At 44.8% G+C, this 27,259-nt stretch overlaps 2 protein-coding genes and 1 long non-coding RNA gene across 3 annotated transcripts in view; 1 reads left to right on the plus strand and 2 right to left on the minus strand.

Annotated features, from left to right (window-relative positions):
* DDX58 (DExD/H-box helicase 58) overlaps positions 1-6,544 on the minus strand; it is a 32,336-nt gene extending 25,792 nt beyond the window's left edge. Inside the window, exons 1-3 of the mRNA XM_048503013.1 lie at positions 6,439-6,544; positions 4,142-4,273; positions 251-429 (exon numbers count right to left, since the gene is read on the minus strand). Coding sequence (XP_048358970.1) covers positions 251-429; positions 4,142-4,273; positions 6,439-6,544 — 417 coding nt within the window. The remainder of the gene's footprint in view (positions 1-250; positions 430-4,141; positions 4,274-6,438) is intronic.
* A 4,049-nt stretch (positions 6,545-10,593) lies between these two features.
* TOPORS (TOP1 binding arginine/serine rich protein, E3 ubiquitin ligase) lies at positions 10,594-19,636 on the minus strand. Its single transcript, XM_048504182.1, has 2 exons — positions 19,470-19,636; positions 10,594-14,038 (listed from the first exon to the last, which is right to left on the minus strand). The coding sequence occupies exons 1-2, from the start codon at positions 19,539-19,541 to the stop codon at positions 11,105-11,107; spliced, it is 3,006 nt and encodes a 1,001-aa protein (XP_048360139.1). The 5' UTR covers positions 19,542-19,636; the 3' UTR covers positions 10,594-11,104.
* Positions 19,637-21,001: 1,365 nt separating this feature from the next.
* Positions 21,002-23,282, plus strand: LOC125436646. Its single transcript, XR_007245099.1, has 2 exons — positions 21,002-21,098; positions 22,271-23,282. It is a non-coding gene; the product is annotated as an uncharacterized LOC125436646 (long non-coding RNA).
* The last annotated feature ends 3,977 nt before the right edge of the window (positions 23,283-27,259 follow it).

Genomic DNA, 27,259 nt, shown 5'->3' on the forward strand with positions numbered 1-27,259 from the left:
GAAAGCGAGTTGTCTCCGGGCGCCATTTCCTCTGCTATTTAGTCATGAAGTTTACATGTCAGCAGGGTACAATTTATGCTCTCTCAGCTTAAGCTTCCTCAGAGTGATTTACTGTAAGGGGGAAATGGAATATGATGCATGCAGCACCCCCACCCTCAGCTTCTCGAAAAAGTACAAATAAGAGGTTCCACACTTATTACAGAACCTGCATGTTGAATATCTTCTATTTTCATTTTTGAAACAATAATACCTGTCTAATCTCTTCTGACTCCTGGTCCAAGAGACAGTCATGTAAGTATGGAAGCAGTTGGTCAGTATCAATTTCTCTCAAAGAAGGCTCAATTTTTCTCAGAAGCTGTCTGTGCTCCTCTAGGTTTTCAATTGACAGGAAATCCCAAGAGTCAATTGCCTTATAAAGGCCACTGTAACCTTTTAAAGCAAAATAGTAGAAACATACAGCAAGTCAGCAACACATAAAGCATGTCAAGAACATATTTGGATTCACTAAGCAAACATCTCCCTGTCCCTCACTACAATACAGATAAGGCTTTTGCTGTGTTAGCATTTTGGTTATACTTGTTACTGGGCAGAAAAAGAAAACAACTGTATGTTTGTCTTTTAGAGTCAGGACAAGTTTGTATGTTTTTTCTTTATTTCTGTATAGCTTTAATTATTATTTTAATTGTTTCTAGGGTGTTATAGCAAGAGGTTTTTTGTTTGTTTTCCCCTGTAGAGGCAATTTTCATTTTTGCTTCCAGGATGAAGTAATTAACTAAATTCTTTTTAATGTTATAGAAATGCATTTAGTTGGTAATTTTTTAAAATAATTTTTCTTTATTTTTTAGGGTTGCATATTGCTATGCAGAGCAGCCCTAGCAGTACATATTTCTTGTATCCTAATAATGCTTTGCTATTGTATATTGTTTATATTTGATGACCACTCAAGAAGACTTGGTCAGAATATATCTGGTGATGCATTTCTGATTTGTTTTTATGTTTTGAGTGTACCAAGATACTTCGTTGTCACGCATCTCTTATCTGTTCTGATATTTAATATAGACAGAAATATTTTGTATTTACTTTTGGAGATATATATATAATTTCTTAACTCCAGTGAGGCTATAGCATGGCCCCCTCACTTCCTGTCATGTGATTCTCTTGTCACAAGTTTGTAGCTCAGTGTGTCCTAGGTTTCAAAAGGTTGAAGACCATCAGCCTAAGACAGAAAGAGCCTGCAACTCAGTGGGATAATCTAGACATGTAAACAGATTTAATGCTCTATCACTAACCTTTCTAGTTAAACATTTAGGTAGCAAGATTCCTAGCCTTTGTTTACACATTAATCCCTTACTGGAGCAGAGGGGAATGAAATGCCATAATAGGGCCGACATAAGCAGCAAATGAAGTGGTCAAATTCTAAAGTGGAACAGTAGACAGTGACAATTCAGAGTGAGACAAAGGTTCCCTTAACCAACTCTTTGCAAGTTTGAAGACAGCACAGTAAGAAGCTGGCAAGGCTAGAAACTTTCCCCCTGATGTGCAATACTTTGTTTCTTACTTGAAGGGAGTTTTTGTAAGAGTAGAAGCACTGAAAACAAGGCTGGCTTATGTGGCCATTTCACTTCTGTGTGGAAATTGTAAATTACATGGGGACCCTGAAAAAATGATTTTCACATTAATTTTCACAAATTAGTTGCAAAAGAAACCAAATTATTCCTACTGAATTTAAACAAGTAATGTGTTGAAAATATCAGAGAGACTAGAAAAATACAAGTTAGCAGGACACTGCCAAAATAGTCTTTTTAAAGGACAGGAAACTATCACGGGCATTAACAAAAAGTGTCTGTTACCTTAACCTTCAGTAATTGTAGCTTTCTATAAAGATAGTGCATGTCAATTGGTTAATGACTTCTAAAGATCCTAGTCAAATAGCTTACATATACAAGGAATAGCAATCCTGTTTGAACAAACGTTCATATTTATGGTCTTCTTCACAAAATTGTACATATGTGAAAATCAAGGACTTAGGTAAGGGGGGATTCTCGAGTTCAACCCCCCCCATTACATGTCTGAAGCTCCACCACCCCCCATTTGTGGTTTTTTCCTTTTAGTGTTTTTTTGTTTTGGGCCTGCAGGGGGTGCAGTTTTTGGGCTAGCACCAAAATTTCAGGGATTTGTTGGAAGACTCTCCTGATGATATCACCCAGGTTTGGTGAGGTTTGGTTCAAGAGGTCCAAAGTTATAAACTCCCAAAGGGGATGCCCCCATCCCCCATTGTTTCCAATGGGAGCTAATAGAAGATGGGGGCTACACCTTTGAGGGTCCATAGCTTTGGACTCCCTGAACCAAACTTCACCAAACCTGGGTGGTATCATCGGAGAGTCTCCTAAAGATACCCTGAAAGTTTGGTACTGCTAGCTTAACAAATGCACCCCTGACAGCAAGCACCTCTCAAATTTCGCCAGATTCTCCTTTTAAATCCACCCCCTTCAGCATGGATTTAAAGGGAGACTTTAAACATTGAAAGTTTATACTTTTAATTCTATATGGGAATGCTGTTGGGGAGGTCTGGGGAGGGGTTAACTACAGAGCGTAATTAGAAGCAGGGGAGGGGAATATCAGTACACTCTGTAGCAAGACAACTTTTTAATTTGGCTAGTAGCTACATAAGAATCTCCACCCTATTGTATTAGTGGGGAAGATATGCAATAATGACTTGTCTAACTGTACATTTTTTTTGGTCTTTCTTAAAAAATTCTTATTACTAACATTAATATGGTAACGTTGTGAAATAACAGCATGTAACAGTAAAGGCCTTTGTGCCTTTCTTTCTTTTTCTTTATTGTATAATTCCCTTATTGAAGAAAGGGAGAACTTATGGCCAGCTTCTGATTATGTAATAATATCTGTACTTTTCTTTTTGTTAATCTACCATTACGCATTTTAATTTTTGAAAACCAATAAAAAAATTTAAAAAGAAAAAAAACATTGAAAGTGATGCTGTTTCTGGGTGGGGGATAATCCACCCCAAAACAGCATTACTTTCAACGCTGTTTTAACTGGGAACCCCAGATTGTCCCTTTAAGGTGGATTTTAAAGGAGAATCTGGGCTCCCTAGTTTAAACACCATTGAAAGTGATGCTGTTTGGGGGTGGATTCCAGCATCACTGCGGCTGCCCATGGGGAGGGCCCCCCCCCCCGCAAAACTCAGATTTTGCACCGGGCTCCATTTTTCCTAGCTGCCCAGAGGGGAGGGCAGAAGGGACTGCCGGCTGGGAGCCCAGCCAGTGAAGGGGCGGGGTGGGGGAGTCTGCCGTCCCTGGCCTCGGAGAGCTGCTTTTATAAGCACTGAGGCCGGGGATGGGACTTGGGGAAGTGTGGCCACACCCCCAAAGGCAAGTGTGGGTGTGGCCTCATCCCCTGAAACCCCCCCCATAAAAAATCTATACCTACATCATTGGTGAAAATGACCAATGTTCCTAAAGCATGTGAATGAAGCACATGTAAAAGAGTTGGCTTTCCTGTAAACAGCAATAATCTTCCACATTGGCCTGGTATTCCTACTAGCGGTAAGGACATTTTATGGAAAGGAAATCTGCCCACTTGCAGAAGCTCTTCTAGCTTGAAAAGTGGCACGTTTTCTGCTTTGTTAGAGCCCTTTTCAGATAATCAGTTTTGGCAGACCAATCAAATGTAGCCGGAACAACTGCTGCCTGTGATTTCCCAATATGAACAGTTATCATTTTGTGCTACTGGGACAATGTATGTATTTTCTATCTTTGGTACATGCAAACCGAGCACTAGATTTTTTTTATAAGAGTACACATTTTTCCATACTTAAGCTATGCATTAATGAAAACAACATGCATTGCCCAATTTACACAAAACGGCCACTGTACTTCTCAGGAGTATTGTAGGTAGCGTATACTCCTAATGCATGTAATTGATGTAGAAAACCTAAACCTCTGAAAACAGATTACCACATTCAACTTTGTGGCTATTGTCCCTTTATGATTGGCCTCAAGTGACTGGGTCCTGTTATCTTAACTCAAAGGATTTTTACTTTTCCTCCATACCCAGATGACATAAATACTTTAAAATATGCATCTCCCATGATTAATTAATACAGCATAAACCAAACCTGCTTCTTGCAAAGCATCCAAAAACCCACGGAACCATCCATCCTCCTTGAGGTCCAGAATAATTCGAAGAAACAGTGCAGCAGCAGCGGTGGGACCCGTACGTCCTTCCGACTGAATTTTTTCCACATCCTCTGGAATGAAAGACAAAAGTTCTATCATTATTGAAGTAAACACATGCTTTCCCAGCAGAGAGTTTGGAAACAGTATCTCTATGTTCTGAAGGGTTGTGAACCACAGGCCAATTAAGATGTGCCGTTTTCTGTAGAGCAAGGGTTCTGTACGGCCTTTTCTTTCCTCCTTGAGAAAGTCATCAATTTCATGATGGAGAAAGACTGAAAAAAAACTGAATTAACTTGGCCTTTTCTATTCTAACTAGTAGTGGTGCATTTTATGTTGCCAGTTCTGTGAACTATTTAAACATAATAAACTATTGCATATATTTCTATTTTTCTCAAACTTTTCTTTCTTAAAAAAAAGTCCATGCCCCCATGACCTCAAAATTTCCAGAACTTTTACATCTGTAGTTGTTCCCCCACCCCACCAGTTTTCAAATGATAACATGAAGCTACTGGGAAGGACTGCTTAACGAACTGAAGCAAGGTGCATTCCACTGTTGTATTTCATCACAGTCAAGTAAGACAGACAGGTAAGACATGCTGGGAATGACTCTCTAAATTAGACTACCTGGACGATGGCCAACAAACTGATGCTCAATGCAAATAACTAGAATGCCATTGGTCAAAGTGTAGCTCACTAGGGATTGAGGAATTGGTCTGTTTTGGATGGGGTTCGCTTTCTCTAAAGAGCAGGTTTGCCAGCTACTAGGTGGGAACTGGAGATCTCTCAGAATTCACCATCTGAGTCCTCCAGGGGGGGCAATAGAAGGAGTCAAGAGATTCCCTCCATGCAGAGAGGCTGTACATGGCTACTTTGGAGGGTGGACTCTATGGCATTATTTTTTTCCTTTACTGTTTGGTCAAAGCACGACACCATTGTCCTTTGTGAAGTTATAACAGAACAAACATACAATTGTATTAAATTAAGTATTACAAAGAGGTGCTAAATAGGCATGGCTAAAGAAGGATGATGTAATAAGCAAGACCAATGATACCAGAAAGAGAGGTTTTTTCCCCTTAAAATAAAGCATGGTCCACTCAGCTTGAGTAGGTCACTAGCAACTGATGCAAGATAGGCAAGATGTAAAAGATAAGTGCAGGAGCAAATGAGATAAGCAGATAAAATATGAGGTTTACAGAAGTATATACAAAGGGTGGGAATTGACCTAAAGTCCCTCTTTGCCTTACACAACAGTGACAAGGATAAAACTGAGAAGAGTGAGTCTTGTATCCTGAGAACTAGAGAGAGGAAAGTGGGCTGATAGCTTAAATAGATGGATCAAACAATAAAAATAATTAACAAACGTCACATGAAGCAACAATGTGGATTCCCACGGTTCAGTCACAAACACTGCAATGTAGCTAATGTTAAACCCACCCAATCATGTTCCTCAGAGTTACATTAGCTTGCTACCTAGGGTCACCAAGTCTCCCTGGCCACCCCGGGGGATGAGGGGATGAATAGGGCTGCCAGATCCAGGTTGGAAAACTCCTGGAGATATGGGGGTGGAGCCTGGAAAGCTCAGGAACCTCAGTGGGTACAATGCCCACCCTCTAAAGCACCCATTTTCTCCAGGGGAACTTATCTGTCTAATTGTAGAGATGACCTATGATTCCAGGGGGATCCCCAGGTACCTCCTGGAGGCTGGCATCCCTATTGCACCCCTATTGCCACCCAGCCAGCGTGGTGTAGTGGTTAAGAGCAGGTGGATTCTAATCTGGAAAACTGGGTTTGATTCCTTTCTCCTCCATCTGAGTGGCAGAGGCTTATCTGGTGAACCAGATGTGTTTCTGCACTCCTACATTCCTGCTGGGTGACCTTGGGCTAGTTGCAGTTCTCTCAGAACTCTCAGCCCCACCTACCTCACAAGGTGTCTGTTGTGGGGAGATGAAGGGAAAGGAGTTTGTAAGCCACCTTGAGTCTCCTTACAGGAGAGAAAGATGGGGTACAAATCCAAACTCTTCTTCTTCTAATAGGAGAGTACCTAAGTTAAGAGTTGCCCCCCAAAAAACATTCCTACAAGGTAGACAGCCCAAGAGCTGCATAGTCTGAGCCTCATTGCTCCCAGTGGTCAGTGCAAGAACGGAAACCAGAAAGCATTGGGGGACAGGTCCCCCACTTCCAGCGCTGCCCAGCCGACTCGATCCCCCTGCTAAATGTTCGCCAATCCACAACTCACCATCAGTGAGCCAGGTCTTCATATAGCTCAAGATGTATTTCGGATTCAGCGTCTTTTCTATATAAGGGGCGAAGGAAAGGAGATTCTGCTTCTGCTCGTGGGTCATCTCGGCGGCTCTCGCTCTTGGCCAGATCCCTTCCCCTCCTCTGCAGAAACTCCCGCTGCAAAATAGCCTGGCTAAAGCCGAAGGGACTCTCTAACTCTTGCTGACTGGCAGCTCCCGCCCGCCCAGCTTTTTGAAGGCGAAGATCAGATCCAGTCCCTGAGAGTCAGATGATCAGGAGACGAAGCAGCAGGAGCAGCAGAAGGAAGGAAACGAAAGTGAAGAAGTGGAAACCGAAAGCTGCGAGGCTCGCAGGCAAGCCGGCAAACCGAGAAACCTGGAATTATGACTTCATCGAAGAAGCAAGAAGCTGACATAGCTGCTTGTGTAGATTTTGCAGGGGATCCTCATGTCCCACTGGGACACTGACATACCAATTGCTCACTTCAGCAAATTCTTTTCTTATGTAATCTACTGAATGTCAGGTCTTGATCACTGATCCTTGGAAATACCCTGATTATAACTTGCCGCTGACAACTGGAAACAGAAACTTAGTCCACTTTCATTTTTCCAAACTTAGTGAAATAATCTTGAGGGTTTTTTTTAAAAAAAATACTTCTTTTGTGCTTGGAATTGATGCCCACTCAAAGTAATTGAGAGTGGGCATCAGAGGGCATCTTTTGACCACAGACAATGAAGCACTGCTTTTAGACAGTACAACAGCAACATTTCAGTTATAGTGTGACCTACCTGCTTGTGTACTGTACTAGCAGTGATCACAGAGATGAGATTTATACAAAACATAAACATAAGCTGAGAATTTCCATCATCTCCTATATGTGAAACATGGATGCTTTCTGAATTTTCCTTTCAGCAGGGAAAACGTTGCATTTCTCGCTGAGAACTGGAAACTAAAACTTACTGTCACTTTTAGTTGTCCAAGATGGGTGTAATTACATATTCTGATGCAACACTGCAATAATTATATCCTCTTGCGAATAAGCACCATACACTCTGATGAAAGCTCCATGCAACATTGACAGCATAATCAAGTTGGTAAGGAGAATGGCAGACGTAATATCAGGAAAAAAATGTCTCTTTGAGTGGCTCTCAACAAGCTGGAAAAATGGAACGTCCAGAACCACTTATGAAGATGTGAAAAACCCCTATTATCGCAAACAAGTTTTGGGGCTGGTATATTGTTATACATTGACTTTGATGCTGATTTGAAACATTGTCATATACTTAGAAATTCTCATGGACTGTGATGCATAGAGAACTTAAATTCCTAAGAAAGGAGTGTGCATTATAATAATAGTATGCACATTAACAGCTGTCTGTGTGTATAGTCTTTGTAGTTTGTATACATGTTTCTGTTGCACCTTTGTGCACTTTTCCCGTGTGTGGTTTTTGTATGTATGGCCGATGGACATAGTGTATTTTGGTATTCTATAGTTTATCACATTGCCCCTATACTATATTATAGCTGTCTATAAAAGGCCAAAGGTGTGTTTGTGAGGAAAGACGAATGAGAGACCAGAGAGAAAAGCAGAGCTGAGAGACTTATATTCTTGTAAATCAGTAAATAAACATTCCATCTTTATTTGCTTAATAAGCCTCAATGAGTCATTTGAGAGTGCCCAATACAGCCTAAGAGCAATCAGTTTACGAGAGGGAAAAGTAAAATCACTGCACAGAGCTATCAACATTCCATCAGAAGTGGCAGTTATAGTAAACCGTTAGGATCTCCTGAAGGGCTTTAGGTGTGTGCCTGCTCACTCTGCACCCAGGCTGCCTTTATGAGTGATGGCTTAGGGCGGCAATTCCTATTACACCCCGTCATACCACCACCCAGTCATACTTTTCTACACTAAGAAGTCCCAGACTCTCAAGCCTTTCCTCACAATGAAAGTGCTCCAAGTCCATATTGCCACAAGTGTTTCATCCCTTGCAACTTTTCTGGATAGTTATCTGCATTCTGTTCATAATTACAAATCTCACCCAAGTTGAAACCACAGTATTAAAAAAGGCAGCAGTGATACCGCCACACACACACACACACACACACTGTAAATAATGAAGCTCACACAGCAACCCACAGAAATGCCACTTTAAAGCCTGTCTTGTGATGCTGAGACCAAGTAGATTTGACCGTATCCATCCACAGATAAGTTTTTTGTGTCCCACTCAAGAGACTACATTTGATTATAACTGCCGTAAGCACTCTATCACTAATCTGGGATGCATAGGCCAATCCTAAACTATTCACTTAGAAGTATGAAACAATTCTGCTCCCAAATAAAACATGAACAGGATAACAACACAAAAGTATTACTGAGCTCCATGGGACACATACAAGCCAGTCTGCATAGGTCACGACGGACCCCTCATCCTGGCTGACTGGATTGCACATTTTTGAATTTTGTTGTAACTTTCAGCACTGTTAGACATATACCCACAAGATACCCCAATGCCAGCAGACCAGACCAGTTTTTAGAGTGGCCGACCAGCCACAAACCACTGCAGATATCCAAATTACTGTATTCGAGGCATACAGCCTCAAAATGTGCAGGTTCCATTTGGCTATCACTGCTAACATTTATTTACATTTCTAAGGGAAAACACATATAGTTGATTTTATTCTAAAGACGAGACTGATACCATTACAGTCAAGGAAGAGCAACTTTCAGGAAGACAGGACTCTGCAACATTCTTCAAGCTATTTCCCATGTTTACCACCAAGAGCAGGTTTTCAACACATAAAAGATCAAGATGGTCACCCTTTTCGGCTATAAAGTTTCTTTTTTCAGAAGGCAGAGCAATCTCCACAGGGGGAAAAATATTTTATTCAAGTTTATTTGGACAAAATCACACTTTGAAGGAAGGTATGTGTAGAACAGGAACTGAACCTGACCCCAATGAAATGCTGTAGATTCAAGTCTCTACTGTTTCCCTCAATAATTTTAAAATGTTTTGTGAAAAAAGGCCAAAATGTATTGCCAGATTTCCAATGTAGTTATGAATCCTTTGTCTACTGCACGAAGCAACTCAACAAGTGGGGGCCTAATACACTTATTCTGCAGGTCAGTGTACTGCAGAAATTAAAGCCTCCTATTCAGGGAGAACTAAAATTTCAAGCAACATGAAGCAAAACAACAAATAACTGGAGTAATATGAATACTCAGGTACAGTTCAGACATCACACCGAGTGATGATCACTCAAACCATGGCTTGCCTGAAAATTTTGGTTTCACTGCCTCCTCTCTGAAGGTAACATGTCGCAAAGTCAATTAAGCAACACCACCTGTTTTCATACACATATAAACCACAGCCAGGACTGCTGTTAATTAAACATGAGATCCTGATGTGATAGCCCTAACTAAGCATAGTTACTACATAGGTCTGTACTTAGACATTCATACCTACCAAATTTAAATTAAATAATAGTTTTGTGGAATGTCTGAACCGAGCCATACTCTGACCACCAGCTCAAATCCCCATGTTCATCTGTTGCAACAGAAAGGAGTGTTGTGGCTCTTTCTAAACTCTTTCACAGAATACAGGTGCCATAAGACACTTTTTTGCTCATGCTGATGCAGTGTTTTATGCACAATTAGTCCGACAGTAGTTTTTAAAAGGCTAAATTACATATCAAAGTGTCTGTACATGACATCTGCATGAACCTCATGGCATGCCCCCCAAGGAAATAGTGTGCGATCCCGAATAACTTACGACATGACTGTGAACATGTCCTACCAAATACTGTCTCTCAGAAGTCCCAGTGCTGGCAGTCTATCAATCCACCCACAAGTCTGGACAATTTTATATGTTTATGTTGCTCAGAGATACCAATTCTGTTATGCCTATTCTTTTTTCAGCTTTGTATTTACCTTGTGCTACGCTATATTGGTTCAAAACTTAATAAAGATTCTGATTTCACTGTTAACTTTCCACTACTGAGAATTAATGATAACTAGAGTTATCCAGTGATCAAGTGCTAATATTTGTTCTTAAATTAATCAGCAGAATTTCTTTTGCAATAGCGTTCTGTGCAATAATATTTCACAAACTGGAAAAACTACAGTACAGGAACCACACATATGACTTTGATCTAAAGAACACATCAGGAAAAAAATTTATTGAAACTCTTGTGAAATCTGTGTTTTCAACTGGCAATTTGAAACAATTTTTTTACAGAATAATTGATCCTTATTGGCCTAGAGTAAAATTACCTACAGAAATCAAGGTTATGGCAAAATGAAACCAGATTTTTTTTCCTTTTTATGAATTAAAAATGCAACCATCAAAATTATTTTTTAACTTTACAATTTTAAAAACAGTGACATGTCAGGGGATTTATATTACACAGGAAGACTACAGTATGGTTTTGCAACACAGGAAATATTTAACAAGTAGCTTAAAAATTGAAAAGAAATGGCAAATACTAGCAACATTTGTGGATTTAAGTGCAAAAATTCAAGGATGAGAGATACTTCGCACAGAAGTAAATTTCATAAACTTTAGCAAACAAACAAAAAGGGTTTTTTTTCATTTTCCTTTTAGGAAGTCTTATCTATAGATTTCCCAATGCTTTTTTTTGTTTAAAAACAATTGCGTAAAAAGTTACACTTTCTGATCTGGTGAGTCTCGACGACGGGAATATTCCATCAGTTTCTTTGACAGTCTGAATATCAAAGATGTTTTGGCAGCTGGCAACGGGTTCAACAGCTCCTCTTCTACACTGCTAGGCTGATTTCCTGTGTCAAATGACTGATCAGCTGACACAGCAGGAGCATGTCCATTGGGCACAGCCTGTGGTTGTGGAACTCCATCTAAAATCTCCTCTTGTGAAACTCCCACAGTGGCAGGAACATGACTGTCCTTATCCACACTTTCCATTTCATCAACTCTACCAGAAGTACAGTCTTGGTTTTCAAAGAGGGAGGAAGGAGACTCTGTCTCTCTCTCTTTCTGTGGCACCGTGGGGCTCCAGGAAAAGCTGCTGTCATATTCAGCATTCCCCTGGGTTTCAGGCTCTTTATCACTGTCACTGTCAATTGTAATTACAACAGGCGAAGAAAATGCAGAACTTATGTGGATTTTGTGTGATCTCTTCCCCCTCTTCCTTTTTCTCTTATGATGCCTGGCATCGGTGGCTTTCCCTTCATACACAATTTCCACACTTGGGCTTCTGGATGTTCTCCTCCTCTTTTTGGGGTGACTCTCAGGATCCAGAACATCTAAAAAGTTATCTTTTCTTTTGTAACTGCCCCTGTATTTCGGCAAAGGTCTCTGAAGGGCATTTCCTTCTTTTGTAGAAGATGTTTCTTCACTGCCTCTGTGGGCACTCTCCAAGTGGCGAGTCTTATATTTCCTTTTGCCACTGGGCTTTTCAGAACGCATTCTCTCTGCTCCCATAGGAAGAGTCCTAGATCTGCTGCTGGATCGACTTCTTGATCTGCGCCTTTCATAGTAGTAGTATCGGCTTTCACTAGGATTTCGACTATCGGTACGCTCAGAGAAAGACTGCATTTTGTAGTCTGGGCTAGTAGACTGCCTTGAATAGCGAGCTCTGGCCTGAGGCTGCCTCCTGTATTCATAACCATCCCGGCCTGCATCTGTACTATAAAAAGTATATTCCCATCTGTACTTGCTTTGGTAATTGTCTCTTGGGTAATAATCACTGTCTTTGCTTTTTGATCGTCTTCTCCGATACTCATTGCTCCGGGATCTGGATCTGCTTAAATCTCGGGACATAAGGCTCTCACTACTTAGAGACTGAGATAGACTCTTGTCTCGTGACTTCTTCTTATCTCTCTTGTGCTTGTGCCTGCTGTAATCCCGTCTCCTTTTCCGTTTTTCCATGCTGCGATGCTTTCTTTTGCTTTTCATGCCATGGTGTTCTCTGCTGTGAGAATGTTGTGAATTGGATTCAGACTTCTTTCTTTTGGACAATCTGTTGTCGCCATCATCATCGCCCCCATCTCCACCTCTTTTCGCAGCAGAGCTTTGTAGCCAATTCCTGGTAGTAGACTCCCTTGTTTTAGCTTTATCCCTTTCATGCCTTTCGGACTGCATCTCACTTAACAGGGACATATTGTCCTTATAACTGGATCTGCCATCCCTGGACCCAAGAGAGCAGGGTGATGCATTCCCACTGGCATTAGTATCGCTGAAACTGTGATACTGGATAGGCAGCACTTTGCTCACATCTTCACTTTTAGCATCATCAACCGATCCCTCAGAATCTGAAGACAACTCAACAAGTTCAGGTGTCCTCTCTGCTAGCGGCTTCACGTAGCCAACAATAACACAGTTATCAGAGGAGCCATCACTATCACCATTGGTTTCCACACTAGCAGGTAATGGCATTTGTGACTCAGGTGCATTGGCTGGAGTCTCTTCCTCAGAGCTTTCTGAAGTGCCCAAACTGGCTGACATGGCAGACATTAGCTCTGCTGCACTGGAGTATGAGGGTCCTGGTGTTTCATCATCCCAAGGTGCTTGACTGATCCCAGTCGTGAAAACACTATGTTCTGGCTCCTGGGAATCCGCTTCATCTGGAGAGATTGTAATGATGGAGGAGTCAGAGCGGCTTCCTTCCTCATATGATGGAGCAGGACAATCATAGTTTGCATGCTGATCATAGGCATCTATGTTAAAAGGACATCTAGCAAAGCTAATAAACTCATGCAAAAAGTGTTCTGTGCGATGCAGCAGAAAAGGTTTTAAATCATCAACAAATGCTTGGCTCTCCAAATCATACCTGGTCACATTGCTCATGATGATATGTTGTACAATATTGACTAGAGAACCATGAGCACCAAAGAGAACTGTCAACTCACGCTTTAACCATGGAACTAGCCTGTGAAGGCAGGCAGGATTCCTGCGAAAAAATTCAGCAGATATGTCTCGGTAACGACCTCCATCTTCAATGTTTCTAACACGCACACCAGAGCGATACAGAGCCCTCCGAAAGTTTATAATCTCCTGTTCTTGAATCTGTCGCATAGATCTGCCTTCCAAGTTAGCCTGTCGCAGTGACGAGAGACGTCTAATCATCTGGTGCATTTCTGCATCTCTGCGCCTGGGTGGCTGATTTGATAAGCTTTCAAACAATATCCCATTGTCTGGAGGAGACACGGTCCTTCGTGATGTGGCATTTCTTCGGGGAAAAACTGATGTACGCCGTTCCCTTGTTAAAGTAGTCCGGTAACGGAATCGTCTCCCATCAGGATTACCAAAAGATCCACTCTCTGAAGGTCGTACAATATATTCCTTAAAATCATCATCAGATCGCATGCTATGGATGATAGAGCGAAAAGGCTGCTTGCAGAGCGGACATTCTGCTTTATTTTTGGACCACTCCTGCACACATCGGAAGCAGAATCTGTGGTAACAACGATTCAAAAAGGCCACATTTTCAAAACTGTCCAAGCATATTGGACATTTAGAGTCAGGAGATGAATCTGTTGTTGCTGCCTGATGCAATTTGTTTATACCAGATTTTGGTGAAAAGCCATCTGATCCGAAGTCATCTGGTGCTGGTGCCATATTCTGCAAACGGAAAAAGAAGTGATCATCAATATATACTTGACTTGAAAGGCTGCTGATTAAAACCAGCAGTGTTCTACCTTATCCTTAGACCACTGGCGAACCGGGCCTAAATGGTGCCCAGGGGCATTACCACCACCCTGCGCCCCACCCCCTGCCCCAATTACAGGAGCCAGCAAGGAGGCTGGGGGAGGCCAGATGACAGAAGCCAGCCTGCAGGGAGCCTGGAAAGATTGGGCACCACCGCTGTCACCATCAATGGAGCCCTCCCCCCCCCATCCCTGCAGACCAGCTCCTGTTCTCCCCAGGGTCTAGGGAGCGCAGAAGTCGGCCTGCAGGAAGCCCAGGAGAACAGTACAATGATGACACCCACCACGGAGCCCCGTGTTCCCCCCCGCTGCGCCCCTGCAGGCCTGCTCCTACTCTCCCCAGGGCCTCAGGAGGGCAGAAGCCAGCCTGCAGGGAGCCCAGGAGGGAGGGGGTTCCACACAGTGCAGCTCGGCCGCACAACATTTCGTCACACGGGGGTTAGCGGTATGCCACTGCCTTAGCACCAGCCGCCTGAGCAGAGTTGGTATGTGTACCTCTTAGTGACTTCAGTCACAAGTTCCATCCTACAAAATTAAAATTCTTTGAATTTAACAGCAATCTAGGATGATGATTTGGCTGTCTATTTAATATGTATTATTAACTAGATTTTCAGACACGCTTAGTCTGTAGTGTTCATGCACAGGAATTACTCTTTTGCCAGGATGGTGCCTTATGTTTCTCCTTTTCAAGCATAACATTGCTGAAAGAATGAAATTTCCTAACAATGCTGGGAAATCTTAGTGTTGCAACAATCATTATGGCTACACGCTCTGTGGAATGTGATCCCTCAAGTAGCATGAACACCTAATGGAAACACTTCTAACAACAATAATGACATGAGATTCAGGTCTCCTCTGCAATGATGCTCATATCATTATGTGAACTTTTTATTTATCATATATGTGCTTTCCTATCCAAAACCCAGGTCCTTTCTTGTTAGGGCTTATGATTTCTTGACAACTTATGCGCAAGAAAGACTTTAGATCTCTGACTTGCAGTTAACTCAGCTTTACAGGAAAATATTATATTTAACACTTAAATCAGATGCCAGTGTAAAAGACACTTTCAGACTTTTACTGAATCTCAGTGAATGAGCATTTTACTGAAATCTCCTTCACAGTAAAGTGGGCTAACCAGCCACTGGTTTCTAAAGCAAGAACTGTACATCAAACCAGTCAAAATAATCACAAGATGTAATCTGGAAGCTCTTCCACCTAAACATACCTCACTCCACTAGTAAAAAGAGTGATATTTGCACTCAGTTACATACACAACTGTTATTGCAAACATTCCAGAACTAAGCATTTAAAACAAATGCTGTTACTGAAAACAGCAAGAAAAAAAATATAACCTAAAAAAGCATTTTGAATTAGCTTAGCTGAGGATATACGGAAACTATGAAGCCACACTTTCTCTCTATGAAGCCCCCACCAGCACTATTAACTCCCAAGACGGTTGTTACAAGATCATAATTTATATGAATGCCTAAAGCACTACATAAAACACTAAGCACCATGCTTTCAAGTAGCAAAGCACGATCCCATGCTTACCAGCAGACAGTAAAAAGGGACCATTCAAGGAGTTTCTGACTTTTCAGAAAACTGTCCACGTACACAGAAAGTTATTATTTAAAACACACATACACAATCCTCCTAATAGGGCTATACACATGCAAAGCTTTCACACAAACAATAGTTGAGGGGACAGTACAAAAAAAAAGTTTCCCATAAAATTGAACATTTTGATCCCATCTTGCTCCATAGGACACCTCTCTTTATCTTCACAATAACTCTGTGTGATCAATTTAGCTGAAAGTCCTTGAGTAGCCCAAATTACTCACAGAACTAAGTGGGGCTTTGATCCCAGCCTCTGGAGTGCCTAACACACAAGTGACTACACCTCACCCCCCTGCATCCTCCTCCCAATCAACAGCATTCTTCTCTTCCAAAGGCGCTTTCCGCACACACACGAAACTCACCTCCGCCAGCATGAATTATGCCGGTGGAGACTCGGGAGCCGTTGCAGCACTCCGACTTTCACCTCAGGCCAGAGAGGTTGCCCGCACAAGAGCTGCTCCTCCCCTGGTCGCCTTCCTCCATTCACCGTCTTCATTCAGGAAGTCAATTTCCTTGGAGGGCTGCAGGGACCTGCCCACGCTGCCCTCCAACCTCCAGGGTTTGGAGGGCAGCGTGGGCGGGTCTCTGTAACCCTCTAGAGTGACACTGGACAAGACAGTGAGTGGAGGAGGAAAGCAGCGTCTTCCCAGCGGTGCGATTCGCACTGCACCAATGGGAAGACGCTGCTTTGCAAAAACCTCACTTGTTTAGCGAGGTTAAAAGCAGCAGCTTCACGCCGCTCCCAGGCGGCCAGGATGGCGCTGCTGCGATGCAGCACCGCCTCCTGTGTGAACAGCAGCCCAGGGACAATATTTTTGCCGTCCCTGGGCCGCTGTATATCGCCCCTGCGGAAAGGGTCAAAGAGAGGGGAGGAAGGTGAGATTTCAATCCCGCTGCAAGAGCCTTGGCTAGGCCCTGTCTGGTCAGCATCCATCACTCAAATTACACCTAGTGGACCCTTTAATCTGATCCAGGAATTGGCTCTTGGGGGAGTTCCAGGCTATGTGGTCATAGTCTGGTAGTTTTTGCTCATAACATTCTGTGTGAATCTATGGCTGGCATCATCACTGTGTCAAACACATCTTATTGACGATGCCAACAATAGATGTGGGCGAATTAGGAGCAAAAGTTACCAGACCATGGCCACACAGCCCGGAAAACCCACAACCAGAGGTGTATCTAGGCAAACTGGCGCCCGGGAACAAAACTTGAGTTTGGCGCCCCCCCCCCAATGGGTGCCCACCCTCCCCCACCACGACCAAACAATGATTTTTTGCACCAGGTCATTTCTAAATCACCATCACATTATAGAACACGCCCCAACACAGCAATAATACGTACAACTCAGCAGAAATCAAACATTTAGACAATTTTTTCAAAATGCTTTCAAAATGTTTTACTACTGCTGTGAAAATGTTTATGGTGCTATATTCAGCACCCCCAATTGCCCCCAAGCATTGGAAACACAGCACAGTGCTGGGAGGGAGGGAGAGGACATTCTTAATCTGGAAAAGCTTCAAGGCCACAGTGAGATAAAGCAGTCATCCCTAGGCAGAAGGGAAAGTAACCACCACATTCCTCCAAGCCAGGCAGTGCAAGTGGGTATTAAGCATGTAACTCTCTCACAAATCACCCCCAGCAAAAGATTTGTCAGCATCATCTCTCACAAAACACCTTCCAGCCCCAGTATAACACTTTTCTAGACAAAAGGTACCTGAGGCAGCTAAAAAAGAAATTCAAAACAACACCAACAACAATAATAATTAACAGAAATGTTGTAGAATGAAACCAGTTCAAGTCCACTGAAGATTTTCTCAACATTAATTTAAATTTAAAACTACATTCCAATCAGCAGCCAACAGAATTCCAATCAGCAGTAATGTGGTCCTGTTTTTACAACACCAAAACCCTAAAACCCACTTGGGCCTAACAATACTAAAGCAACCCAGGAACACCCTGCTAGAAGATGTGGCCCCTGAAATGGCTGTCAAAGAAAGGGGGGATGAAAATACGAAGGGGGGGGGGGAGAGATGCAGCACAGTCCTGCCTCCAACAGTACAGTTGAATTTTTACAGGATATATTGGGGAGGATGAAGTTAAGGTTTCTCTCCCCTAATTTCATGTCCTGTACTACCCCCCTTCATCTCCTGTCTGGAAAAGGTGGAATTCCTATCAGCAGACACTTCATAGGCTGACCAGAAAAAGGAAGGGAGGGGAAGAGAGACCCTAGAAAAGCATAGAGTCCAATCACAGGCTTTGATGTAAAAAGTCAGAGCCTTGGTCCAAGGCACAGAGGCTTTGCATGCAGAAGATGGCAAATTAGGACTGCCAGCTTCAGGTTGACAAACTCCTGGAGTTGGTGGGCCAACCTCCAGGTGTGGATAGGGAACTCCTAGAATTACAACTGATTTCCAAAGGACAGAGATCAGTTCCTCTGGAGAAAATGGCTATTTTGGAAGATGGCTGAGGTCCCTTCCTTTTTCCCCCCCCCCCCCCCCAAATCTCCAGGAATTTCCCAACCCAGATCAGGCAATTTGGCCGCCAGGGATTCCCCGCATGCCAACTTCCCAGCAGGGATTTTGGCCCTTCTTCCTTGTCCCAACCCCCTCATTGTAAGGCAACTAGATGGTGTCCCCGTCACCCCGAAGTTCTCATTGGGGTTCTCCAGGGATATGGCTCTCCTCCCTCCCCCCTACAAGATTGCACGTCTCCAAAGGTCCTCCATTGTTAGCAACTAGTAATAAGATTATTTCAGCAACTTTTCTGGGTAAGGGGGGGGAGCCAGGGCAGGGGTTTCCTTTCCTTCCACGTAAGCCTTTCGATTTCTTCTTGGCAACTGGGGAAAGTAAGCGGACTGGGGTGCCCCAGTTTGGGAGTTTTAAGATGCCGGTGATTGCAGGGGGAGTGTTTATCTCTGCATCTGCTTCTGCTTGCTGCCCCTCCATGAGTGCGCCCCTGGCAGCCCCGCACCGGCGGCAGGCACAGGAGGGAACCGAAGCCACTGGGGGGGGAGCAACGGGAGGAAAACAAACCTTCCCGTGCCCTCCGCTGGTGCCGGGCAGCCATGGGCGCCCTCGAGGAGAAGCAACAAGCGCCCCTGGAAGTCCTGGGCTCTCTGCCTCACAGGCTGGCAGGGGCACTTGTTGCTTCTCCTCGAGGGCGCCCACGGCGGCCCGGCACCGAGCACAGGAGGGAACCCTTCGTCCCTAGGCAAATACGCTTCTGCCCACAACCAGCCAGTTAGTTCCGGCTGTGACAATACACTGCTCTGGCAATTCTCGCACTCCTGCCTCTGAGCTGGTACAGAGTGCTATTCTGTCTCCTCCTCCACTCGCCATTTCACGCTGGCTACTGAATGCGGGTTTTTCAAAAAGAAAAGCGCCCTGGGGAATCAGCTTGAAGCCCTGCTAGCCCCCTGAGAGCGTCTCATCCCCCAGCACTTGGACAGAATGGCCTGCGGGTAACAACCTATGCAACTCCAGCGAGGAGGAAGGAGACAGCTCGAGGAAAGGAGTCAGCGTGAGGCCTCGAGCGACGGAGCAAGAGGGACTAATCAATCCCACGCATGCGCAAGTGGGAGACCGCTCTCGCGGCGGCCTTCGCTCATAGAAGATAAAGCTCGAGGAGCGAAAGATGGAAAGCCGACCGCCACCGAGGCGGCCAAGAGGTCGGATGACCCAGCGTTCTAACCCGCACTTCTCCTTCACAGACCAACGGAAACCACTCACCGTTTTAGAACGTTGGCGCCGGCGGCTGTTGGAGCCAACAGCTCGGCTGCGCAGTTCCCGCGGCTCCCCCATTGGCAGGGGTCGGCCGACCGAACAATAACAACGACGGCTTCGGGTGCTGCCCTCCCCGATGGAGCCGGATGTACAACTTATCCGGAAGAGTGAAGTTCCGGGTTAGCGGACGAAAAAGGAGAAAACACACGCGCGCCAGTGACTACTAGCCACACACTTCCTCCCAAAGCCAACCCCTGGAAGTGACGCCGCTTACTCCGCCTATTTAATGTCCTACTCAGTCGGGTGATGAAACGTCAAGGGGGTGTGTGTGGCGGCACTGTGAAGATGATCAAATGTTACGCCTTTCACAGGCTACGATGCACCAGTGGCTCCTCACTAGGCAGTTTTATATTTAACCTCAGAAATAAAGCCTTCTCTAAAGGTCCCCTCCCCACCCCAAAGCAGGAGTTTAGCAGTACCCTCAAGACAAGACTAAAAGGTCTTTATGCGCGAACTTCTTTCTTTTACACCTGCGTTGTAAATCATACATCCTCTCTTGCTCTTTTTCAAAACTTCACACGCAATTCCCCGCTTCGTCAAGCGGCCCTAAGCGCAACCTGACGAAGTGAGTTCTGCAGTTTACACTGGATTAAGATCTTTTCGAAGTGCTCATTTTCTCCTGCTGGCATAAAACCAAGTCCCACTTTGTAGTTACGGGATATTTTAAAAAAAGAACTGAGGACTCCGCAAATACCTTTCCCAAGGGCAAGATCTCATAGACATTTGCATCTCGCAAGCCGGTGCAGGGGATACGTGTGAAGATGAACTCCGGTGTCCTTCCTGTGAGTGCTTAGATGTCCCTGGTGCATTATTAAGAAGGCAGGGGTCGGGCTGCCTTGGAGCAAGACTGCCTGTTGTGGCTGTCTGGGCTGTGTGGCCATGGTCTGGTGGTGTTTCTTCCTAAGGTTTCACCGGCATCTATGGATGGCATCTTCAGAGGTGTTACTCTCCCTTCACAGTGCGGAAGCAGGGTTCAGCTAGGAAGAAACTCTTGGTGCATTCATTGGGCTGGACTCTCCTTAGTTGGCTCTCCACAGTCAGATTTTTTTAAAAAAATTAGGACCATCCAAGTAACACAGAAAACAAACGTTCCTTGAATTTTGTTTAAGACCAACACTGTTTCCTGCAAACATTGCTTAGGACAACACTGTGTCCTGCAAACGTTTGCAGGAGACATAGTTGGTCTTAAACAAAATTCAAGCAACGTTTATTTTCTACACTTGGATGGTCCTAATTTTTAAAAAAGTACCCAACTGTGGAAATTGTTATCCGACTAAGGAGAGTCACTCTCATGGGTTGTGGTGGTGGGACCCATTTCTGAATAAATCCATAAAAGCGCAGATTGTTTGAAACAAGTAATAGCACTGAAAGCCTAATGAGGGCGAAGGGATGGGGGGTTTTTGTTCCCACAAGGAAAATGGCCGCCGTAGCTACATACCCCTATCGTTCCGTTTCCGGTGTGGAGGTGACGTCACTCGCAAATATCCCCGGGGTAGCGCACTGTTTGTTTCGCGAATGGTTGCGGGAGGGATGGCGCCGCTGAACAGACGGTTACTAGACTGGATATATTTTCTGGTAGGGGGACATAGAGCGTAGAAATACACCAGAATTTTACCTGTAAAAAGAGCGAGTGAAAATGCTATTTTGCTATTAATTTCCCTGTAAATCTTAAGAATAGCCCTGCTGGATCAGACCAATGGTCCCTCTAGCCCAGCATAGCAGCAGCAGCGAGGTGGGTCCCACAGCGAAGAACAAAAACAGAGCCACAGAGGATTCTCTTTACCTACCAGCTGTTCACTGGCATTTAGGAGTTTTGCTTCTGAACTCAGAAGTCCTAGTTGATTATTACGTCTAATAGCCCACAAAAATCTATTCTTTATAAGCTGTCCAACCCCTTTTTTATAGCAGTCTAAGCCAGAATTCCTCTCCAGAATTTTTGCTCTCAAGGCCCATTTTTATTGCCATTCTGTGTTCGTGGGTCTTTATCCTTCCAGCCCCTGATCAGTTTGGGAGCCTGTGTACAACAGCTTCGGCTATTGTTGTCATCAGGCAGCTGTTGCTTTCATGATCTGAATCTGCATCCCAGAAAAATTTGGCTGACCACCATAAGACTACAGGATGGTGAACTAAATGGGCTCTTATATTCTTCCTCAATGATTTCTTCTGCAATGATTTTTATTAGTAGAGAGTGGCTCAATAGTAGAGAACCTGTTTGGCACACTGAAGGTCCCAGGTCCCAAAACCTGACATCTCTTGTTGGAAGGGTCAGATAGCAGTTGATAGGCAACAGCACTTTCACCCAAGGTCCTAGAGAATGCCGCTACTAGAGCTGACAGTACTGATCTTAATAAACCCATGTTATAATTCAGTAGAGTTTGTAGTAGTGTCATGTGTTCTAAGCCTTACCTGGATCAGAATAATCTGGGAGAGGGGGGAAGGAGGGAGAAAGCTACTTAAGCAGTCTGCTTGTCGCTAGATAAAACTCTATACAGATACAACTTCAGATATTTGAGATTAATTGATGATCAAGGAAACTTACTTCCAAGTCAACATAATTAAGACTGGGCTGCTATCTTTAGGTAAGACTTACTTCAAAGTAAGCCTTGTGTAATGTGCTAGTTTCCAGCATTTGCATAAGACTGAATTTCTGTGACTGCTTAGGAGAAGTCATGTCAACATGCTTGGAAACACACACTACACCATATTAAGTGTACGTCAACTTTGTTAATACTGTCTTCTTGTAACAGATTCTTCTCACCACCGTTCTGTTTTCATGGGGATTCGTCATTTATGCAACACGACTGGCTGCTCAGTGGCAGCTGAAGGAGGACTACCCCATGCAAGCCCACCATTTTTGAGAGATGCTGGTGCAAGAAGACTTCTTAAAGCTATACAGACGCTCAGGCATTTTAAAAGTATTCCTACCCTCAGTGATACTAACATGCCGGAACAAAATCCGAGTCCAAAGTTTTAAGAAATCATGCTGAGACATTGGAAGTAAAACAGAGGGACCTTGTACAAAGATGTGATATTCTCACTCTGGTCAAGAGAAACCTTCAAATTTGACACTAGCAAAGACTATGTATATAAAGATTTCAAATCTCACATGCCTCACTGAGGATTATGCTGGTGCAGTTCAGAAGAATAAATTAATGCACACCCTGAAAGAATCACCATGAACAACATTCATCAACTTCATGTATCTGTGTTGGTGGTTTAAGTGGCAAAATTGAACACTGTTGACTTGAAAAGATCACTCACTCGTTTCATATTTACAAATGACATACCATTTTGTAATTTTATTATAAAAATAACTGTTTGTAAACTTCCTTGAATGTTTTGACTAGAAAGCAGGACCAACTTTTTTTAGAAGAAAAAATCGCTTTCTTATATTCAATAATTACAATATACATAGTTCAATGAAAATTACTTAAAATACATGTGTATGTTATTGTACGAAGAAACAAAAGAAGAGGAAAAAAAGAAAGTCAAAAAGGAAAGAAATACAAAAATCTGCCAGTAGTTGGCATTGACTTCCCTCTATACTTCTTCAAGAATTCATATTCTTACGTTTTTTCACTGTGAGATAATGTCACTACATCATAATAAAATACTTCCAAACTTTCTCATAGTATATAGAAACCCGGGAGTGGCAAGTACAAATGAAATACAAATGCAAATCACTCCCTGCTGCGTACAAAAAGACAACCAATAAATATTTATGAAATTTATAATAAAGTGTCACAGTGCAATTAAAAACAAAAATCACGTGATTACAGTGTCTCAGCTATGCTAACCTATTTTATTCCAAGCTCGCTTGTAGTCCATCTAGGTGGTCCAGCTTAGTTGAACGCAGACGAAGATCGCCGGAGACTAACACTCTCGGTTTGGAGATGTGGCCAGCAGCTGGCCAGCTGGAGCTCCGATGTTGCCCCTAGCAGAGTCTCCTGCTTGCTGGTTCCCTGGCACCTTTACGTTGTCATTCCTACTCGGGGGCATGTAGGAGGGAGGAACGGAGGGAGTTCCGGGAGAGCGGGAGGTCGGGAGATCATCATGTGATGCATGATCTCACCTGGCTACCCGCAAGCGGAGAAGAGCAAGCTGTCTGAGCCTAATCCTCACCTGGGGGCAGGACCATTGTCCCTATGCCCGTGACTGAGCCTTGTGACAGTTCATGACCCGTGGAAGCTCATAGGGGGGGATGAGGAGTGAGAGGCGCTGATGCACCGCTGTAGAAGGCCGTGAGGAGCTGCAGGGTGTTCCAGCCGACCACGGTGCTGCTGGGTCAAAGGTGCACTACTACATCTCCCTCCTTTTTTACATTTTAGAAGGAGGCCTAAAATGCCACTAAGGGGCGATTCAGTGGGGACGACTTGTTATCCTCCTCCGCCATTTGGTTCGAAGTTGACCGAAAGCTGCTTCTTGTGCAACATGGGAGAACTCTGGTTGCGCGGGCAGGGGAAGAGTCGAGGGAGCTTCTTACCACACGCTACAGGCAATATTAGATACACATTGAACAGAGACAAGACCACGAAGCTGAGGCATACAATCAAACCAATGCAGAGCTGTACGATAAGCACTCCAACCATCCCTCCCGGCAGCCAGCTCCAGATGGCTGACCACCAATGGGGCAATACATCGTGATTTCAGGATTGATACAACTTCTGCAACTCACGCACTCTCATATGAATCAACTGGGAATTATCAGGAGAGATTAAAGCAACACATAATAATATGTACATTCTCGACAACCCCCCTGGCGTGTGTGATGCAATAACAACAAATAATCAATAGGCGGCACGATTATTCTAAAGTCGCTTTGACGAAGTTCCTGCTGCTCGGAGGCCAGGGCATCCAGAGCAATGGAGGTGGAGTTGATGGACTTCAAGAAGCGGAGACAACAGGGCTAGCCGGACCACTAATAGTCTTGCAGTGTTTACAGGAACCAAGTCTGGGGACTCCCACAAGGGGAAGTTCGGCGAGGGAAACACACTCCGCCTTGTAGAGTCGCCGCGCCGCCCGCAAAGGGGGGGTCGAGGGGAAGGGCGGAGCGGGCTGAGCTGTGCTTAAGCCCGGGGTGAAGCCTGAGGCAGAACGATGGTGAGGCGGTACAGCAGAGAGTTCCGGCAGACACAGGCGGAAATGCAGCAAACAACAAATAACATAACTTCTAAAAAATTAAGGCATGCAATAACTTCAAAGCTAATAGTTGGTTCACAGTAAGCACAAAACATGGCTAAACGATACATAGGCTGGATGGTATGTATCGGAAGGAAGGCAACCCGCGGGTTGCATAATTGTCCAATAAAAGCATGGCTCTTGCTGTTTGACTACCAAAGCTACAGAAAGCCGATGGCGTTAGTAGAGTCCATGTGGATTTCTCAAGAGCGAGGGGAGAGCTACTGGATAGCTCTTTAGCATTGCAGGTTCAGTGATTCTCACGTAGCAAGGTTTGTGAGAGAGAAGGCGTGTTCCAACAATATTCAAGCCGGGCTGAAAACAGCTGTAAGAAGTTCCAAGGGTTAATCTATCAGGAATGTTCCTGGCTGCAATTCCAAGTTTCAGCCAGGGCGACAGAGAGGAGAGAGAGAATGGCGACTGTGGATGAGGGGCAGCGATTAACAGAGTATCAAATCTCTGGAGCCGCTTAGCTGGCTCCCAGGCTGCCAGTTCCCGGGTGGCCCCAGTGAGGGCTAAGCCATGACTCCGTTGGAAGAATTGGGTGTGTTGGCTCCAGAGAGATCCCTCCCATCTCGGCCCAGGCTGGGCAATCGGGCCCTCCCAACAGGGCGGCTGGGTTAGGATCTCTTCCAGGGGAGGCCCGCCTCACATCTCCGGGATGTGGGCTGAAAGCTCCCTGGTGCATGGCGAAGCTGGACTCCTGTATGGAAGAGAAAACAAGCAACGCTTTCCCCCAGGGGTTTCTTGGCGCTGGCTGGAGTTAGTAGATGACAATAGAGGACCTTGAGCCCTGAGTGCGGGGGCGGAAGCAGCAATTTTTGAAACAGATTGGATAGAGAACGACACTTTAGATATGGTCTGCTGGATGAGACCTTGGATTGGTGCTCGATAAGGGGGGAGGGACTACTCCCCTTCTTTCGTTTGTTTTGGCCAAGCTTTCCTTAGGCGCAGTTGGCCCATTAGAGAGAAGGAGGGTGTGTAATACAGAAAAAAGAAGGCGGGGGGGGTTGGAAGTCCAGCCTCTACCTTCCCCTCCTGTGTAAGTGGAGAGGACTTTGGCCGGTTTGAGCTTGCTTTCCTACCTTCACAGCGGAGGCAGCTGTGTAAGATAGGTGGTTGGGGAGACCCCTGGCACTGTGACTAGCCAGGGGGGCTCAGCAGAAAGTGTGGGAGGCCATGAAAATAATTCATGGCGCCACGCCAATGTGGCAGTGTAGGCTTGAAACAAGATGGATCGAAGGAAAAGGTTCTCAAAGCGAAAAGGTTTGGAAGAAAGAGTTCTGAAGGAAGGTTTCAGAAACTACAAAGATGGAGGCAGTTTGAAACCAGAGTCCCATCGGTATCCTAGGGGAGCATCGCACGAAGCTGTGTCCCGCTTAAGGCGGATGCTGTAATGGGCTAAGCCTTTCAAGGCATTGGCACACATAATCAGAAGGAGAAAAACTTTTAATTGAAGCACTAAGAGCATAGCTTGAGAGAAGCTAATGGAAAAATCCCTCTTTATGAGGGGAAAACTTTAGGGGTCTCTTTTGAAAGGGGGCAAGACATACAGAACATACATGTAAGCATACAGAGCACATATAAAAGTAACTTGAGGAGGATTGCAACTCTGATTTGAGAGATCTTTGCTCTCTCTGAGGTAATTGGACGATTTTGCTGCCACTGGGAGCTTTGAGCTTAGGAGCTTTGGTGCACAGGCTCAGAGGCCATGAGATCTGGTTTGAACCCTACAGACTGGAGAGGGCCAATTTGGGGGGCTTCTTCTTCACGAAGTTGACTTTGGCTTAAAGCCATTGTGGCGAAAGCATCTTCCCCTTTCCATGCCTCATTGTCCTGTAGATTGGCTATGGGGCATTCTGAGGAGAGGTTCAAAACGGGCAGTCCCTCTTGGATGATAATGGACAGGACTGGGCATAGTGCCAGAATGTTGGCGCTTCTCTTCCGTCCAGCATTTCTTTCTGTTGCAATTCAGTGACTGTGGGACTCTGCAGAGATTTGTTTTGAAATGCGTACTTACATTCTGGGGCACTTGGCGGAGGTGGCATGGTGACTTTAGAGGAAGCAGAAGGGGTTAGCACTTAAGCAGGAAGTATAGACGTAGGCAGTAGGGGAGCAAGCTATGGACAAGCATCCAGCCCAATGGTCTCCGCAAGGGGGGATGGGATCTGGCTATACTGAGCTGGGGCATGGCGAAGCATCTCTGGGCGGGGGGAGCTCCGGGGAAGCTGGGCTTCTGAGAGTGCGGTGGGATCTTGGGTTCCTCGGGCTGGGGAGATGCCTCGGGCGCTTGGCCTCCCCAGCGGGCATTGGGAGTCAGCTCGGTGCTTAGGCACTCTCGTGGGGAGGTCTTCGCCCTCTGGGAGAGACCCCTCCAATCCGCCCAGGGTTGTAGGCCCCTCCAGCCTGGGCAGCCTACAATTCCTCCAGGGAAAATGTCCCTGGTTTGGCCCGCAATTGAGACACTACGCCTCGGGGTTCTGTCTCATGGCAGCGGGAAGGAGGGGCGGCTGGCTAGAAGGCTTGGCTTGATGGGCTTAAAGACCCGGAGTATCCTG

This window comes from Sphaerodactylus townsendi, linkage group LG07 (genome assembly GCF_021028975.2).
Source record: "Sphaerodactylus townsendi isolate TG3544 linkage group LG07, MPM_Stown_v2.3, whole genome shotgun sequence".
Lineage (NCBI taxonomy): Eukaryota > Metazoa > Chordata > Lepidosauria > Squamata > Sphaerodactylidae > Sphaerodactylus > Sphaerodactylus townsendi.

Coding starts and splice junctions, on each gene's coding strand:
- TOPORS (XM_048504182.1), bottom strand. CDS start 19,541: ATGGGGGAGCCGCGGGAACTGCGCAGCCGAGCTGTTGGCTCCAACAGC. Junction 14,039..19,469: donor GGCGCCAACGTTCTAAAACG/GTGAGTGGTTTC, acceptor TTCCGTTTGCAG/AATATGGCACCAGCACCAGA.